A 19,325-nucleotide genomic window follows, 5' to 3' on the forward strand; every position below is an offset into this window, starting at 1 on the left:
GTTTAGAAATGCAGTACTGTGATGAGTGATTACCTTTCTTTGGTTCTGCAGATACTTTTTCTGGTTTCTTCTCTGGAGTCTCTGTATAGTAAAATAAACATTAATAGTTCTAAATTTCTTGCTGCATTTATCTCTCTCACATTATTAGCACGTTTGAAATTTACAAGTGTGATACTAATGAGTGATTACCTTTTTTGGGTTCAACAGACACTTTTTCAGTTTTTTTCTCTTGTGTCTCTACATAGTAAAATAATGTATATTAGTTCAAAATATCTTTCTGTGTTATATTTACTTACATTATAACAACCTTTTCACTTAACAATGGACTACTGATTAGTGATTGCCTTTTTTGGGTTCTACAGATACTTTTTCTTCACTGGTGTCTCTGTAGTAAGAGGTGTATTGCCGCGTACACACACTCGCAAGCTCCCTTTGAAAATTTGAATTCTGACAACAAAAATGTGTGCAACCTTGTGTATGTAAGGCACTGTATGTAAGTTTGAGCCAGCATCCGTCAGAAAAAAAAACCACGCTTTTGTTGTTGTAATGTCCGATCGTGTGCATAATAGTTCAAAATGTTTTTTTTTGTGTGTTTACCTTGCTCACATTATATCTACCTTCACACATTCACAATGCAATGCTGATTAGTGATTAGTTTTTTGGGTTCTACGAATACTTTTTCAAATATTTCTCTGGTATCTCTTTGTAGTAAGATAAGGTGTAATTGTTCAAAATATCTTTCTGTGTTTACCTTGCTCATCATATATCTACCATCACACAATAACAGAGCAATATATATATATATATATATATATATATATATATATATATATATATATATATATATATATATATATATATATATATATATAGCAATACATGCTCACCATATATCTACCATCACACAATAACAGAGCAATACTTATTAGTGATTACCTGTTTTGAGTTTTACAGGTACTTTTTCTAATTTCTTCTCTGGTGTTTCTGTATAGTAAAATAAAATGTAATAGTCCAAAATAGGTTTTTGCATTTACTCTGCTCACAATATAATCCCCCTCATTTCTTAGAAGTAAATAAACAATTTACCTTTTTTGGGTTCCACAGATACCTTTTCTAATTTCTTCTCAGATATCTCTGAATAGTCAAATAAGATGTTACAGTTCAAAACATCTTTCTGCTTTTGCCTCACTCATATTACAACAAACTTTACAGTTTAGAAATGCAGTACTGATGAGTAATTACCTTTCTTGGGTTCTGCAGATACTTTTTCAGGTTTCTTCTCTGGAGTCTCTGTATAGTAAAATAAGGATTGATAGTTCAAAATATCTTGCTGCATTTACCTCATTTACATTATAACCACCTTTACAGTTACCTTGCTCACCATATATCTACCATCACACAATAACAGAGCAATACTTATTAGTGGTTACCTGTTTTGGGTACTTTTTCTAATTTCTTATCTGGTGTTTCTGTGAAGTAAAATAATATGTAATAGTCCAAAATATATTTTTGCATTTACTCTGATCACAATATAATCCTAAATATTACAACAAACAATAAACAGTTTAGAAATGCAGTACTAACGAGTGATTACCTTTCTTGGGTTCTGCAGATACTTTTTCTGGTTTCTTCTCTGGAGTCTCTGTATAGTAAAATAAGGATTAATTGTTCAAATTATCTTTCTGCATTTACCTCATTTACATTATAACCACCTTTGCAGTTAACAAGTGTGATACTAATGAGTGACTTCCTTTTTTGGGTTCCACAGTTACTTTTTCTGGCTTCCTCTCTGGTGTCTCTACATAGCAAAATAATGTTCAATAGTTCAAAATATATTTCTGCATTTATTTCTCTCACATTATATGAGAGGCGTTCAAGTCAAAGTGGAATTTTTAAGGTATAAAAAGGGATGCTAGCGTGGCGGTGCTACATGCAGTAGTAAGTGGCAAGTGTGTCCTATTTCTTATATGCAGTGCACATGTTGTTGGCCAGTCCAGAGACTTGTAATAAAGATGGCAGACAACAATGAAGATGGCAGACAAGAACATTTTTGAACACTTGTGTCTGCAGGAAAGTGATGGCAAGTGTTTTCTGGGGCCAGCGTGGCGTTATTCATGTGGATATTCTACTCGGTGATACCACTATCAACAGTGAATATTACTGAAGTATACTGAGTCATGTGCATACATGTCTGTGTAAAAAAAAAATCCCTATGGGGGTCCTGTTTCTCCAGGAACAGGTACAAGCACATTACAGAAACTCGGCTGGGGGGTATTACCACATTCACCTTATAGCCTGGATCTTGCTCTGAGTGTTTTCCACCTGTTTGGACCCCTAAAAGAGTTCCCTGGAGGTCAGCATTTCAGCACTGATTACAGAGTTAAGCAGGCTGTCCTAGAATGCTTCAGACATAATGACAAATCTTTCTATACAAATGCTTTCCAGAAATTTGTTAAATTCTGGGATAAGTGTATAAGTGTAGCAGGGGGGTATGTCACAAAATAAATGCAAGTTTCCACTCCTTAAAATTAGTTCCTTTAATAAATAAACATTTTCTAATTTCTTCTCTAATATCTCTGAATCGTCAAATAAGATGTAAAAGTTCAAAATATATTCCTGCATATATCGCACTAATATCAAAACAACCCTTTACAATTTACAAATGCACTACTGATGAGTGATTACCTTTCTTAGCTTCTGCAGATACTTTTTCAGGTTTTTTCTCTTGAGTCTCTGCATTGTAAAAAAATATATATATATTTGTTCAAAATATATTTCTCCAATTACTTTATTCACAATGTATGCACCTCCATGACTTACAAACACAATGGTTGATTTACCTTTTTTTGGTTCAACAGATACCTTTTCTAATTTATTTTCTGGTTTCTCTGTATAGTAAAAAAAATGGAAATGTATTTATTACATGTATTAACATAGCTCTGACAATTTACGCAGACACTTTCACATCAGTCCATTCCCTCAAGGATCTAACAATATAAGGATCCTAACTCACATTCATATACCAGGGTTCATTTAGATAAGATCCAATTAAGTTACAAAGATTTCCTTGAAATGTGGAAGGAAACCAGAGTACCTGTAGTAAACGCAAGCACAGGAAGAGCATGCACAGTCTATTCAGGTGGTGTCATGGTCGGGATTTGAGCTGATAACAGCGCAACCAGGGATAAGTGTTACCCACTAAGCCACTGTGCTGTCCAATAGTAATAGTTAAACAAATACAGTATTTCCACATTTACCTTACTCATATTATAACCACTTTCATAGCATACAATTAGTATGGATGATTTACCTTTTTTGGTTTCCACAGGGAGTTTCTTCTCTGGTGTCTCTGCATAGCAATATTAGATGTAATCATTTAAAATATCTTTTTGCACTTTCCTCACTCATATCATAACAACCTTTACATTTTACAAATACAATTCTGATAAGTGATTACCTTTTTTGGGTTCTGCAGATAACTTTTCAGGTTTCTTCTCTGGTGTCTCTGTACAGTAAAATACAGTTTAATAGTTCAAAATATCTTGTTACATTTACTCTACTCACATTATAGCCACCTTTATCTTGATTTACAAGTGCTATGAGTTATTTACCTTTTTTGGTTTCCACAGTCATCTTTTCTAATCTCTTCTCTGGTTGCTCTGCATAGTAAATTGGGTTTAATAGTTCAAAATATATTTCTATATTTACATCACGTACATTATGGTCACCTTCATGACTTATAAGTTCTATGAATGATTTACCTTTTTGGGGTTCTGTTCTGGGGGGTTCTGTTTTTTTCTCTGGTGTCTCTGCATAGTACAAAAATATATACTAGTTCAAATATCTTTCTGCCTTTGCCCAACCCACATTATAGCCAACTTAATTGTCACAACTTAAAAAATACTTTGAACGACTTACCTTTTTTAAGTTCCACAGATGCCTTTTCTAATTTCCTCTCTGGTATCTCTGAATAATCAAATGAGATGTAATAGTTCAAAATATCTTTCTGCATTTGCCACATGCATACCTTTACAGTTTACAAATGCAGCACTGATGAGTGATTACCTTTTTTGGTTTCCACAGATATCCTTTCTGGCTTCTTCTCTGTTATATCTGCATAGTAAAATAATTTATATTAGCTCAAAATATCTTTCTCCCTTTACCTCGCTTACATTATAGCCACCTTCATCTTCATGACTTTCACGTACTATGAATGATTTACCTTTTTTGGGTTCTGCAGATACCTTTTCCTGTTTTTTCTTGTCTGTCTCTGTATAGTAAAATAATATATATTAGTTCAAATATCTTTAATTAAAATACATTTTTATGACATTTTAGAAAATAAGTGAGTCTGCAACTGCAGGTAGGACAAAGAAGGAAAAAGATAAACAAAGAAGCTAGCCTTATAGGGCATTATGGTATCCATATATATATTACATAAATACATTTGATACTGAAGTATAAAAGGAAGTAGAAGTTTTTCATCAGGTACTGCTATACAGAGGTGCACATCAATAGGTTATTTGTAATACCAGAGTTGCCATGGTTGCAAAGGTTTCTCAAATCTTACCAGTGAGTCTGTTCTAAGAGCAATACATTTTTAAAGGAATAATGAATTGTGGCTATGACTTCCAATAGATTGGGTGCCAGCTCTCTTTTCCAATGTCTCATAATAAGTTTGGCGTCCATCAAGATACTAGAGATCATATGGAAGACCCACTGAGAATTTATCCATACCTAGATTTAAAATTGCCAAAGCTGGCTCCGAGCTTGTAAGGATCCCAGAGAAACTAGAAAGAAGCTGAAACACATTTCGCCAAAAGTTTTGTCGATTTTTTCAGGTCCAAAGGATATGAAATAAATGACCAACCTGACCACAACCCTGCCAGCACAGAGAGGATCCAGAAAAACTGAGGTATATGGTAGGGACTGAGGTATCAACAGGTTACAATTTTCTGTGCAAGCTCACAGTGGTTAACGTAATGGGAAATTACACAGGAATAATGATGAATGGAGAGCCATTGGGATACTGTGTAAGTGTTTTTGAGGTCATTATCCCAGGAAAGGATGGGGGAGGTTTTAGTAAACAATAACTTATTCTGAAAAATATTATAAAAGTGTGAATGAATGAAAAACTTATAAAGCGCGGCGCATGCGAACTGAATCGCTTCTGGGCGCTAGTTGTTCGTGTCTCATGACATCAAAAGAGCAGAGTTTTGATCTGTCTTCTGAAAGTCAGGTGGTTTTCCTGGTTGGTAAAGCGTTCCATAGTCTAGGACCCTGAAAAGCAAACCTTCTTTCTCCTTTGGACTTGTATTTGGTTTTTGGTACCCTGACCAGATTTTGGTCGGTGGATCGCAGAACGCGATTCGAATTGTGAGGTTCTATCTTGTCGCAAAGATATTGCGGAGCCTTCCCATGGATGCACTTATGTGTCAGGCAGAGTGCTTTAAATGCAATTCTGTCTTTTACTGGCAGCCAGTGAAGGGTTCTCAACGAAGGTGAGATTGATTCCCATTTTTTTTCCCAGTCACCAGTCTGGCGGCCGTATTCTGAACGACTTGCAGACGGGAGATTTGGTACTTTGGGAGTCCGAGGTACAGGGTGTTATCATAGTCCAGTCTGGAATTCACAATTGTTCCCACCACGACTGCTACGTCTTCTTTGGGGATAAATGGAATAAGTCTGCGTAGTAGGCGCAACAGATGGTGCGCTCCGCTGACTACTGACCCTATTTGTGCGTCCATTGTCATGAAGGTGTCGAAGATGACCCCGAGACTTTTGACTTTGGAGCTAGGGGTGATGATTTGGCCCAGAATGGGCGGGGGTGTCCAGGTTGTTGCCAGTTGACTCTTTCGGCTGGCGTGAAACATAAGGAGTTCTGTTTTTGAACTGTTGAGTTTAAGATAACTCTTTGTCATCCAGTTTTCTATCAAAGAGAGACATTTCTCTAAACTGGGATGATGATCCTTTTTGTTGCAGATGCAAAAATACAGTTGCGTATCGTCTGCATAAGAGTGATAGAGTAGTTCTTGGCTACTGATAATATCAAAGAGAGGGCGAAGATAGATGTTGAAAGGCACCGGTGACAGGGGGGATCCTTGGGGGACTCCACATGACACCGTGCGCTTTTCCGACGTGAAAGAACCCAATTTAACTGTTTGTGATCGGTTTTCAAGAAAGGAAGAAAACCATGGTAAATCACCTTCTGCGACTTCTGCTACCTTGGCTAGTCGCATCAGTAACGGTTTGTGGTCTACCGTGTCAAAGGCTGCGCTTAGGTCCAGCAGAACCAGGAGACAAGATTCTCCTTCGTCTGCGGCCTCAAGGGCATCGTCCCATATTTTGAGTAAGGCCGTTTCTGTCCCGTGTCCGGGACGGAAGCCTGATTGTAATGGATCCAGTAGATTGTGGGTATCTAGATGCTGTTGCAGCTGTTGTACCACTACTTTCTCCATTATCTTGGAGAGAACATTTAGGCCTGTTATGGGACGGCGGTGAGTTGGGTCCTTGGGATCCAGGTTAGGTTTTTTCAAGATGGGCTGGATTGTGCCCTCTTTCAACAGGGATGGCACTATGCCTTCCTTAAATGACCGGTTTATAAGCTGTGTGATGGGTGGTGCCAGGATGTTGGCACATTCCTTCAGCAGTTTGGTGGGGATGATATTATTGGGCGATGTGCTGTTCCGCAAAGCACCAATGATATTTTTTGTGGTATCGATGGAGATCGGTTCCAGCGTGAACTTTGTTGATTGTAGAGCGTTTCTGTGGGTGTTTTGTGGTTGATTGACGGTGGGGTTGAGGGGGGTATTGTTTTGCAATATGCTTTCCCGGATTCTTTCAATTTTGTTGATGAAGAAATCCGATAGTTCATTACAGAACTCTTGGGTGTCTGAGTTGGGGACTTGAAGACATCCTGGATTCATGGTCTGGGTGACCATCTTGAAGAGTTTGCGGGGGCGGTTTAGGGCGCTGTTAATCGCCATAGAAAAATGATGTTTCTTGGCTTTGAAGATTTCTTTATGATATCGTGTTGTTATTGCCTTGTAGATGATGAGGTTATCCTCTGCAGGGCTTCTTTTCCAGGCGGCTTCCGCCCTTCTGCGCTCTTGCTTCAGAAGCGACAGCTGGTTGTTGAACCAGCCAGACTTTCTTTTTCGGATGCAGGCTTTGCGTTTCGGTGCTACTAAATCGGCTGACTGTAGCAGGGCTGCGTTTATGGCATCCAGTGTATCTGCGGCTGTTTGATGTGCATGGATTGTTTTGATTCTGTTTCCCAAGGTAGATTTAAAGAGTTCCGAATGGAGCTTCTTCTGAGATCTAGCCCAGTGTATTGTCACCGGCTTGGGTGCTTTTATCACTGGGGGAATTTTGGAGATTATGAAATTGATTGCATGGTGGTCTGTCCATGGCAATGGTTCATTTTCTAAAATGCTTATTTTCAGATTTTGTCTGAAAATTAGGTCGAGTGTGTGACCTGAAGCATGTGTTGGCCCGCATATAAGTTGCTGTAGATGCAAGATGCCTTTAAGGGGGAGAGGGGTTTGCTCATAAAATTGCCACCTTTTGGGGTGGAACTGAAGCTGAAAAGGAGAGGAGGTCAAAATAAAATGCCTTATTGCAATCAACTTAAAGAGATCAGCCTTAGAGCACTTGTATTCCTCCCACAGATCCTCTATGCTCTTAAGATTGTCCCCTATGTAAAGATGTTCCACCAAACATAAGTATCAAAAACCTCTATAAGTAATTTATTATGCATACCTTGTGAAGAGGTGGGGTGGAAATAGTTCAAATATCTTTCTGCGTTCACCCAACATTATTACTAGCTTAATTTTTACAATTGAGAAGTACTATGAATGACTTACCTTTTTGGGTTTCTGCCGATACTTTTTCTAATTTCTTCTCTGGTATCTCTGAATGGTCAAAAAAGATATTATAGTTTAAAATATCTTTCTGCATTTGCCGCACTCATTTTATAACAACATTTATACTTTGCAAATGCAATACTGATGAGCGATTACCTTTCTTGGGTTCTGCAGATACTTTTTCAGGTTTCTTCTCTGGAGTCTCTGTATGGTGAAATAAGGATTAATAGATTAAAATATATTATTGCATTTACCTTCATTACATTATAACTGCCTTTGCAATTTACAAGTGCGATATTAATAAATGATCACCTTTTTTGGTTTCCACAGATACCTTTTGGGGTTTCTTCTCTGGTGTCTCTGCAAAAAAATTAAATAATGTATAATAGTTCAAAATAATCTTCTACATTAACCTTACTTGAATTATAACAACATTCATCTTTATGATTTACAAGTACTATGAAAGATTACCTTTTTTGGGTTCCACAGATACCTTTTCTAATTTCTTCTCTGGTATTTCTGCATAGTAAAGTAAGGTGTAATAGTTCAACATATCTTTCTATGTTTATCTTGCTCACATTATATCTACCTTTTCATTAACAATGTAGTGCTAATTAGTGACTACTTTTTTGGGGTTCTACAGGTACTTTTTCGAATTTCTTCTCTGGTCTCCCTGTGTCATAAGATACTGTTTAATAGTTCAACATTTCTTTCTGCATTTACTTCACTCCCAATATAACCCCCATAATCTCTTATAAGTAAATAAATTATTTACCTTTTTTGGGTTCCACAGAAAACTTTTCTAGTTTCTTCTGTGGTATCTCGGAATAGTCAAATAAGGTATAATATCCCAAAGAGTTTATCCTGCACAAAGATTCAGCACATACTTCCACTCCGAAGTCTAGAAATGACTTCCCGATAGGGAACTCCACACATGTCACCCATCTCCTCTCTAAATCCTCACAATGAGATTCAAAATTGCTTTGTTTAGTGTACACGGCTTAAATCAACCCGCTAAGTAGGCTTCCTCATGGAAAGAGGCTTGTTTCTTACAATGCAATGCTCTGTGTATAAGAGACCACTTCCTAGATTCTGCACCTCCCAAATGTTCCAACAAGCACTTTCCCTTTATCTACATGGCTAATACACCAGCAAAGAAGAAAGGAGTCCTTATCACTATCAAGGATACTGTACTATTTGCCCTGAAAAATTCCTACGTTGCCAACGATGGCAGATTTATAATTTTGCTTTAATTTTTTTCTTGCAACGAGAGGTAGCTTTACCAACAGATATATCATGCCTTACACTCTTTACCCTCAACTCTCCATTGCTTTCCAGATGAGGTATGGTCTGCCCTGTCATCCGACATCCTGCTATATAAATATCCTATTTTTACAACGTATTCCATGAAAACTTGACCTTTGTTAAGAATTCAACCTTTCTGTAATGGTAAATGTTCAGTTCCACAATGTAAAGATCATTTTATAGAGCTTCTAGTTGTATAGATTACTGGGCACTATCCCTAAAAAAAATCACATTCTGGTATTATACCTTACCAAGTTCAGCCCTGCTAACTCCCCACTTTGTGCGACTGTGGTTCTGTTGGTAAATTATCACACCTTCTATGGTACTGTAAGAATCTCTGTGGTTTCTGGAGGACAATCTTCCAACTGATATCAGAAGTAACTGGCATGCATGTGAAGCCTAACCCTACCCTAGCCTTACTACATTTGGGTATAGATAATATTTCCTCTCATTTTAACACAGTTGTCTTGCACATAATTCTGGCGGCTAGATCCACTATCACTAGATCCTGGAAAAAGTCACATGGACCAAATCCTTTCGAAACTGTAGAGATTCTAAAACTCTATTTTATGCATGAACGCCTATTAGGTTTAAAAAATGACAAACTTCTCAAGTTGTGGAAACCCTGGATATGCTGGAATCATAACGGATGAATATTAGTTTGATGTCCTATTGTGTGTTTTCCTCTGTTTCTCAGCTGTGCTGTTATACAGTATATTCCTGAGCTGATGTTCTACCTTTCTAACCTCCCTTTACCACCTTTGAAACAAAGAATTTACAAACCTGTATTCATTCGGGCCATTCACCATATTTACAGTGTGTTATACTGCATGTTTGCTATATTTGTCCTGCAATATTTTGTATTGTTGCAAAACTCAATAAAAAAAGTTTTGGGAAAAAAAAAATCTTTCTGCGTTCATTCCACTCTCAATATAAATCCCTTAATCTCTTATGCCATGTACACATGATCGGTTTGTCTGATGAAAATGGTCTGATGGACGTGTGTGGGCCCCATCGTTTTTTTCCCATCTGTGAAAAAAATTAGAACCTGTTTTAAAATGATCTGATGGTTAAAAAAAGATAGAAAAAAACGTTCGTCTGTGGAGAAATCCATCGGTTAAAAATCAACGCATGCTCGGAATCAAGTCGACGCATGCTCGGAAGCATTGAACTTCATTTTTCTCAGCAAGTCGTAGTGTTTTACGTCACCGCGTTCTGACACAATCGTTTTTTTAACTGATGGTGTGTAGGCAAGACTGATGAAAGTCAGCTTCATCGGATATCTGATGAAAAAATCCATCAGACCGTTTTCATCGGATGAACCGATCGTGTGTACGTAAGTGACTTACTTTTTTTGGGTTCCACAGATACCTTTTCTAATTTCTTCTCTAATATGTCTGAATAGTCAAATAAGATGAGTTCAAAATAGTTCAAAATATTTTTCAGCATAAACCACACTAATAGTGTAACAACCCTTTACAGTTTACGACTGCAGTACTGATGAGTGATTACCTTTCTTAGGTTCTACAGATACTTTTTCAGGTTTCTTCTCTGGAGTCTCTGTATAGTAAAATAAGGAAGAATAGTTCAAATATATATTTCTGTATTTACCTGCCTTACATTATGCCACCATTGCAATTTACTAGTGCAATACTAATGAGTGATTACCTTTTTTGGTTTCCACAGATGCACTTTCTGGTTTCTTCTCTGGTGTCTCTGCATAGTAAAATAATCTATAATAGCTCAAAATATTCTTCTGCGTTAACCAAACTTAAATTATAATAACCTTTATCTTAACGACTTGAATACTTATCTTTTTTGGGTTCCACAGATACAGTTGTGCTTATAAGTTTAATACCCTGGCAGAATTTCTGATTTCTTGGCCATTTTATAGAGAATATCATAACACAAAACATGTTCTTTCACTCACGGTTAGTGTTTGGCTGAAGCCATTTATTATGAATCAACTGTGTTTACTCTTTTTAAATCATAATCACAACAGAAACTACCAAAATTACCCTGATCAAAAGTTTACATACTCCAGTTCTTAATACCGTGTATTGCCCCCTTTAACATCAATGACAGCATGTAGTCTTTTGTGGAATTTGTGGATGAGGCTCTTTATCATCTCAGATGGTAAAGCTGCCCATTCCTCTTGGCAAAAAGCCTCCAGTTCCTGTAAATTCATGGGCTGTCTTGCATGAACTTCACGTTTGAGCTGTGGCTGAAATTTTTGTTTGGTCTACCTGACCATGGTTTGGTTTCAACAGAACCCCTCATTTTCCACTTCTTGATTAGAGTTTAAATACTGCTGATTGGCATTCTCAATTCCTTGGATATCTTTTTATATCCCTTTCCAGTTTTATACAGTTCAACTACCTTCTCCTGCAGATCCTTTGACAATTCTTTTGCTTTCCCCATAACATGTGCAAGGGTCTGTCAGGAGTCCAGAAACTCATTGACTTTTTATACACACACTAATTACAAGCAAACAGATCACAGATGAAGGTGGTTACCTTTTAATAGCAGTTCAAACCCCTTTGTGTCAACTTGTGTGCATGTCATCAAGCCAAAATCAGCAAGGTATGTACATTTTGATCAGGGTCACTTGGCTAGTTTCTGTTGTCATTATGATTTAAACACAGTTGATTGATAATAAATAGCTTCAGCCAAACACTAACCATAAGTGAAAGAAAAGTTTTTTGTGTTATCATTCATATTCTCTGAAAAATGGCCAATAAATCATAAATTCTGTAAACTGTTGAACATAAATGTACCTTTTCCAATTTCTTCTCTGGTATCTCTGCATGGTTAAATATGGTGTACTTATTCAAAATATCTTTCTATGTTTACCTTGCTCACATTATATCTACCTTTTCATATTAACAATGCAGTACTGATTAGTGATTACTATTTTTGGGTTATACAGGTACTTTTTCTAATTTCTTCTCTGGTGTCTCTGTGTAATAAGATAAGGTTTAATATTTAAAAATAATCTTTCTGAATTTACTCCACTCAGAATATAACCCCTTTGACCTCTTATAAGTAAATACACGGTTTACCTTTTTTGGGTTCCACAGATACCTTTTCTAATTTCTTCTCTGGTATCTCTGAATAATCAAATAAATTGTAGTAGTTCAAAATATATTTCTGCATTTGCTGCACTAATATTATAACAACCCTTTACAATTTACAAAATGGGTACTGAAGAGTGATTACCTTTCTTGTGTTCTACAGTTACTTTTTCAGGCTTCTTCTCTGGAATCTCTGTATTGTAAAAAAAGGATTAATAGTTCAAAATGTATTGCTGCATTTATCCTCCTTTACAATATACCCACCTTAATCTCTTACCCCGTATAAGTAAATACATGATTTACCTTTTTTGGGTTCCACGGATACCTTTTCTAATTTCTTCTCTGGTATCTCTGAATAGTCAAATAAGGTATAATAATTTAAAATATATTTCTGCATTTGACATACTCATATTATAACAACATTTACAGCTTATAAATGCAGTACTGATAAGTGATTACCTTTCTTGGGTTCTGCAGATACTTTTTCAGGTTTCTTCTCTGAAGTCTCTGTATAGTAAAATAAGGATTAATAGTTCAAAATATATTTCTGCATTTACCTCTCTTACATTATAACCACCTTTGCAATTTACAAGTGTGATACCTTTTTTGGGTTCAACAGATACTTTTTCTAATTTCTTCAATTGTGTCTCTGTGTAGTAAGATAAGGTATAAGTAGTATAAGTAGTTCAAAATATATTTTTGTGTTTTCCTTGCTTACCTTATATCTACTTTTACACATTAACAATGCAATACTTATTAGTGATTACCTGTTTTGGGTTTTATAGGTACTTTTTCGAATTTCTTCTCTGGTGTTTCTGTATCGTAAAATAAGGTGTGATAGTCTACAATATCTTTCTGTGTTTACTCCGCTCACAATATAACCCCCTTTTTTATGTTTACCTTTCTCACATTATACCTACCTTTTCACATGAACAATGCAATACAAATTAATGATTACCTTTTTTGGGTTCTACTTTTCCTAATTTCTTCTCTGGTGTCTCTGTGTAGTAAAATAAGATGTATTAGTTCAAAATGTCTTTCTGTGTTTATATTCATAATATAACCCACCATTTGCCAACCAGCAGACAACCGTCGAACTGTACGTTGGTCCCTTTAAGTGGGATAACAGGCACACGCCCGCTGCATTGTGGCGATGACCGCCAGCTGTGAGTGATCGCAGGCACGAGAGGTAGAACAGGGACGTGTGTATGTGTAAACACACAAATTTCTGTTCTGTTCTGTGAGGAGAGACAGATCATGAGTTCTTAATAGCTAGGAACCAAGATCTGTCCTTTTCTCTAGTCAGTCCCCTCCCCCCACAGTTAGAAAACATAGTCAGGGAACACAGTTAACCCCTTGATTGCCCCCTAGTTTTTAACCCCTTCCCTGACAATGACATTTTCTACAGTAATAAGTGTATTTTTATAGGACTGATTGCTGTATAAATGCCAATGGTCCGAAAAATGTGTCAAAAGTGTCTAATGTGTCCACCATATATTTGCAGTTCCAATAAAAATCGCAGATCGCAGCCATTACTAGTAAAAAAAATAATAATAATAAAAATGCCATAACTCTATCCCCTATTTTGTAGACGCTATAACTTTTTCTCAAACCAATCAATACACGCTTATTGCAATTTTTATTACCAAAAATATGTAGAAGAAGACATATCAGCCTAAACTGAGAAAAAATTGTTGCCCTTTTTTTGTTTATAGCACAAAAAATTTTAATCACACAGATGTTTAAAACTACTCGCGGCTATAATGAATTGTCAGGTCCCGGCAATACAGATCAAAGTTATTGAAAGTCATATAAAAAAATAAAAAAATGGCGCGTCGTTCCCCCCCCAAAATCCGGGTCTGGTATGGATTTTACCAGACCTCTGGAACGTCATGGGAAACCCCTGTTGCATCAGAGGCGTGGTTACCCATCCACGTCACAGGTGGCACCGCTCTTTGTTATAAAACAGCTGTCAAACTGCTTGTGTGTCATTTGGCCGCGTGCCTCCGGTGGAGGCAGGATTGTGCCTCATTCCTCGCTGGTGAGCATCACTGGAGAATGGATCATCGCTGGACATCAAGACTGAATTACATTGCTGGAATCTTTTTTTTTTTTTTTTTTAATAAAGGACTTGTTCCAAGCCATCTCCTGTCATTTTTCAAATTTTCACACTTTTTTTTTTAAATGGTAGGGGTACAATGTATCCCTTACCAATTCACATGGGGGGCAGGATCTGGAGTTTCCCTTTGTTAAAGGGTGCTTCCAGTTTCCAATAAACCCCCCACCCGCAGACCCCCACAACCACCGGGCAAGGGACATCCTCCCCATGTTGAGGGCATGTGGCCTGGTACGGTTCAGGAGGGGGGCCGCTCTCTCGCCCCCCTCTTTTCCTGCGGCCTGCCATGTTGCGTGCTCAGATAATGGACTGGTATGGATTTTTGAGGGGAACCCCATGCATTTTTTTTAATTAGGGTGAGGGTTCCCCTTAATATCCATACCAGACCTAGAGGGCCTTCAATTACCTGTATCTGTATTGCCGGTACCCAACAATTCAATATAGCCGCAAGTAGTTTTAAATGACTTTTTTTCCTTTAGAAATGTCATTTTGTGCAGAGACTTTTCTAAGCATGGGAAACATGTGCTACAGGCAAACTATAAACATCCTCCAGGTATGAAATTTAAAGGAATATTTTGCTTTTATTGTTTCACTTTAAGCATTATTAAAATCACTTCTCCCAAAAAAAACTGCAGTTTTTAAAACTTTTTTTGCATTGACACATGTTCCCTGGGGCAGGACTCGGGTCCCCAAACACTTTTTATGAGAATAACTTGCATTTTAACCTTTAAAATTAGCACTTTAGATTTCTCCCATAGACCTTTAAAGGGTGTTCCGCGGCTTTTAGAATTTGCCGCGGACACCCCAAATTGTTCGCTGTTTGGCGAACAGACAATATTCGAGTTGAACTCGTGTTCGACCCGAACATAAAGCTCATCCCTATTTACAAATGCAGTACTGAGTAATTACCTTGCTTGGGTCCTGCAGATAATTTTTCAGGTTTCTTCTCTGGAGTCTCTGTATAGTAAAATAAGGATTAATAGTTCAAAATATTTTTCTGCATTTACCTTCTTTACATTATAACCACCTTTGCAATTTGATACTAATGGGCGATTACCTTTTGTGGATTCCACAGATACTTTTTCTGGTTTCCTCTCTGGTGTCCCTACATAATAAAATAGTTCAAAATATATTTCTGCATTTACCTCTCTCACATTACGAGGGGTGTTCAAATCAAACCAGGACTTTTAATTTTATAGGTATAAAAAGGGATGCTAGCATGGCGATGCTACACGCAGTACGGAGTAACACATGTGTCCTATTACTTATAGTTCCAGTCCAGAGAAAACAGTGTTAATGTGTGCATGGAACAGCTCCACTGGTGGATAAAATTTCAAACACTTGCGTATGCAGGAAAAGTGATGGCAAGTGTTTTCTGGGACAAACGTGGCATTGTTCGTGTGGTGCCACTATCAACAGTGAATATTACTGTCATGTACTGAGTAATGTGCATGCCTTGAAATAGTATTCATACCCCTTGGAAATCTAAAAATGTTGTCATGTTACAACAAAAAACGTACAAGCATTGTATTGGGATTTTATATGATAGACCAACATAAAATGGAAGAAAAATTCTAATGTTTTATTTTTTTTTACAAATAAATATGTGAAAAGTGTGGCGTGCATTTGTATTCAGCCCCCCCCCCCCCCGAGTCAATGCTTTGTAGAACCACCTTTCTCTGCAATTACAGCTGCAAGTCTTTTGGGGGATGTCTCTACCAGCTTTGCACATCTAGAGAGGGACATTTTCACCCATTCTTCTTCTGAAAAATAGCTCAAGCTCTGTCAGATTGGATGGAGAGTGTCTGTGAACAGCAATTTTCAAGTCTTGTTACATATTCTCAGTTGGATTTAGGTCTGAACTTTGATTGGGCCATTCTAACACATGACTATGCTTTGATCTAAACCATTCCACTGTAGCTCTGGTTGTATGTTTAGGGCTGTTGTCCTGCTGGAAGGTGAACCTCTGCCCCAGTCTCAAGTCTTTTGCAGACTCTAACAGATTTTCCTCTAAGGCCCCGTACACACGAGAGGATCCATCCGCTGAAAAATCTCAGCGGATCAGTGTCAGCGGATAGATCCCCTGGTGTGTACGTTCCAGCGGATATTTATCCGTGGATATTTCCGATTTCCAGCAGATAAAAATTTGTAAGCATGCTAACAAATCTATCCGTTGGAATCGGCTCCAGCGGATCGATCCGGTGGTCTGTACAGACTCACCGGATCGATCCGTCCGAACCCGTCCCTCGCATGCGTCGTAATGATTCGACGCATGCGTGGATTTCCTTATATGACAGCGTCGCCCACGTCGCCGCGTCATCATCGCGGTGACGGCGCGACACGTCACCGTAGTTGAATTCCACGCAGATTTGGATCCGATGGTGAGTACATGCCAACGGATCCAAATCCGCCAGAGGATTTATCCGCGGATACGGTCCGGCGGACCGTATCCGCGGATCAATCCTATCGTGTGTACCAGGCCTTAGACTGCCCTGTATTTGATTCCATCCATCTTCCCATCATTTCTGACCAGCTTACCTGTTACTGTTGAAGAAAATTATCCCCACAACATGATGCTGCCACCACCATGTTTCAAGGTGGGGAAGGTGTGCTCAGGGTGATGTGCAGTGTTAGTTTTCCATCACACACAGCATTTTCCTGCAGCTCCTCAGGTGTTACCATGGGCCTCTTGTCTGCTTCTCTGATGAATGCTCTCCTTGCCCTGCCTGTCATATTAGGTGAACGGCCATGTCTTGGTAGGTTTGCAATTGTGCCATATTCTTTCCATTTTTGTATAATAGATAAAACAGTGCTCCATGAGATGTTCAAAGTTTGGGATATTTTTTTTATAACCCAATCCTGCTTTAAACTTCTCCACAACTTTATTCCTGACCTGTCTGGTGTGTTCCTTGGCCTTCATGATGCTATTTGTTCACTATGGTTCTCTTAGAAACCTCTGAGGGCTTCACAGAACAGCTGCATTTATACTGAGATTAAATTACACATAGATGGGTTCTATTTACTAATTAGGTGACTTTAGAAGGCAATTGATTCCACAACATTTTAGTTGGGGGTATCAGAGTAAAGGAGGCCAAATACAAATGCACACCACACTTTTGAAATATTTATTTGTAAAATAAATGACAACCATTTATAATTTTCCTTTCCACTTCACAATAATGTGCCACTTTGTGTTGGTATATCACATAAAATCCCAATAAAATGTATTTATGTTTTTAGTTGTAACATGACAAAATTTGAAAAATGTCAAGGGGTATGAATACTTTTTCAAGGCACTGTACGTGTCTACAGAAAAAATGGCCTTGTGTAATCACTAATGGGGTCCTATTTCTCCAGGACAATGCACAAGTTCATACTGCTCACTGCACTACATGCACATTACAGCAACTCGGCAGGGAGATATTGCCACATCCCCCGTACAGCCCAGACCTTGCTCTGAGTGATTTGCACCTGTTTGGACCCCTAAAAGTGTTCCTTGGAGGTTAGCATTTCAGCACTGATGATGAAGTTAAGCAGGCTGTCCTAGGATAGTTCCGATATACTGACAAATCTTTCTATGCCAACACTTCACAGACATCACTTAAATGCTGGGATAAGGGCTCTTTCACACGGGACGGATCTGTGATGATCCCCCTCGTGAACCTCCGCTTGCTCAACGGGGATTGCTCCCCGCTGAGCTGGCGGATGATAGGGTGGTCCCCGCATACTGTGCAGGCACCGCCCTGTCAGATCTCCGCTCTCCCCTATGGGGGATCGGATGAACACGGACTGTCTGTCCGTGTTCACCCGATCCGCAGATGGATGGAAAAATAGGGTTTTCCTCCATCTGCAGAATCCGAGGATTGCGGAACCGGATGAGATCGGGTGTCAGCGGATGTTCATCCACTGACACCCGCAGTCTCATAGGGATCAATGTATGTCCCTTTTTCATCCGTAAACGGATGGATGAAAAAGCGGACATACGGTCATCATGTGTGAAAGAGCCCTTTGTGTAAAAGGGAATGAAGGGGAGTACGTTGAGAAATAAATACAGCTTTCGCTCCTTGAAATTTGTTCTTTTATTATATAAACTCAAAAGTCCCGGTTTGACTTAAATACTCCTTGTAACAATCTTGATCTTCTTGACTTACAAGTGCTATGAATGATTACCTTTTTTCTGTTCCACAGATACCTTTTCTAGTTTCTTCTCTAGTGCTTCTACATAGTAAAATAAGGTGTAATAGTTCAACATATCAGTCTATGTTTACTTTGCTCAAATTATATTTACCTTTTTCACATTAACGAAGCAGTACTGATTAGTGATTACCTTTTTTAGGTTCTACATGTAATTTTTCAGATTTCTTCTCTGGTGTCTCTGTGTAGTAAGATAAGGTGTAACAGTTCAAAATATTTTTCTGAGTTTACTCCACTCACAATATAACCCTCTTCATCTCTTATAAGGTAATAAGTGATTTACCTTTTTTGGGTTCCACAGATACCTTTTCTAGTTTCTTCTCTGGTATCTCTGAATAGACAATTAAGGAATAATAATTCAAAATATTTTTCTGCATTTGCCACAATCATAGCATAGCAACCCTTACAGTTTAGAAATGCAGTACTGATGAGTGATTACCTTTCTTGGGTTCTACAGATATTTTTTCAGGTTTCTTCTCTGGAGTTTCTGTATAGTAAAATAGATATTAATAATGCAATATATGTCTGCATTTATCTCTCTCACATTATAACCACATTTGCAGTTTATAAATGTGATACTAAAAAGTGATTACCTTTTTTGGTTTCCACGGATACTTTTTCTGGTTTCTTTTCTGGTGTCTCTGCATAGTAAAATAGTGTATAATAGCTCAAAATATCTTCCCGTGTTAACCCCACTTACATTATAACAACCTTCATCTTCATGAGTTACAGATACTGTGATTAATTTCCTTTTTTGGGTTCCACAGATAC

At 37.9% G+C, this 19,325-nt stretch overlaps 2 protein-coding genes across 2 annotated transcripts in view; both read right to left on the reverse strand.

Annotated features, from left to right (window-relative positions):
* LOC120935718 (neurofilament heavy polypeptide-like) overlaps positions 1–3,266 on the reverse strand; it is a 59,184-nt gene extending 55,918 nt beyond the window's left edge. Inside the window, exons 1-5 of the mRNA XM_040347776.1 lie at positions 3,263–3,266; positions 2,841–2,888; positions 1,595–1,642; positions 1,431–1,469; positions 1,243–1,290 (exon numbers count right to left, since the gene is read on the reverse strand). Coding sequence (XP_040203710.1) covers positions 1,243–1,290; positions 1,431–1,469; positions 1,595–1,642; positions 2,841–2,888; positions 3,263–3,266 — 187 coding nt within the window. The remainder of the gene's footprint in view (positions 1–1,242; positions 1,291–1,430; positions 1,470–1,594; positions 1,643–2,840; positions 2,889–3,262) is intronic.
* An 80-nt stretch (positions 3,267–3,346) lies between these two features.
* Positions 3,347–19,271, reverse strand: LOC120935719 (muscle M-line assembly protein unc-89-like). The gene is made up of 26 exons (XM_040347777.1): positions 19,255–19,271; positions 19,170–19,195; positions 18,994–19,041; positions 18,838–18,885; positions 18,688–18,735; positions 18,531–18,578; positions 15,418–15,465; positions 15,270–15,317; positions 13,203–13,244; positions 12,846–12,893; positions 12,704–12,751; positions 12,548–12,595; positions 12,390–12,437; positions 12,233–12,280; positions 10,839–10,886; positions 10,683–10,730; positions 8,337–8,384; positions 8,178–8,225; positions 8,022–8,069; positions 7,866–7,913; positions 4,223–4,270; positions 4,066–4,113; positions 3,919–3,966; positions 3,762–3,809; positions 3,612–3,659; positions 3,347–3,505 (listed from the first exon to the last, which is right to left on the reverse strand). The coding sequence occupies exons 1-26, from the start codon at positions 19,269–19,271 to the stop codon at positions 3,429–3,431; spliced, it is 1,218 nt and encodes a 405-aa protein (XP_040203711.1). The 3' UTR covers positions 3,347–3,428.
* Positions 19,272–19,325: the final 54 nt, after the last annotated feature.

Source organism: Rana temporaria, chromosome 4, assembly GCF_905171775.1.
Source record: "Rana temporaria chromosome 4, aRanTem1.1, whole genome shotgun sequence".
Taxonomy (NCBI): domain Eukaryota; kingdom Metazoa; phylum Chordata; class Amphibia; order Anura; family Ranidae; genus Rana; species Rana temporaria.

What these genes read in the sequence shown, in the direction of transcription:
- LOC120935719 (XM_040347777.1), bottom strand. An exon ending in ACATGTAGAACCTAAAAAAG is followed by an intron (nt 18,579 to 18,687) that starts GTAATCACTAAT and finishes TTTACTATGTAG; the next exon opens with AAGCACTAGAGAAGAAACTA. An exon ending in GACTGTGGAAACCAAAAAAG is followed by an intron (nt 3,506 to 3,611) that starts GTAAATAACTCA and finishes TTTACTGTACAG; the next exon opens with AGACACCAGAGAAGAAACCT.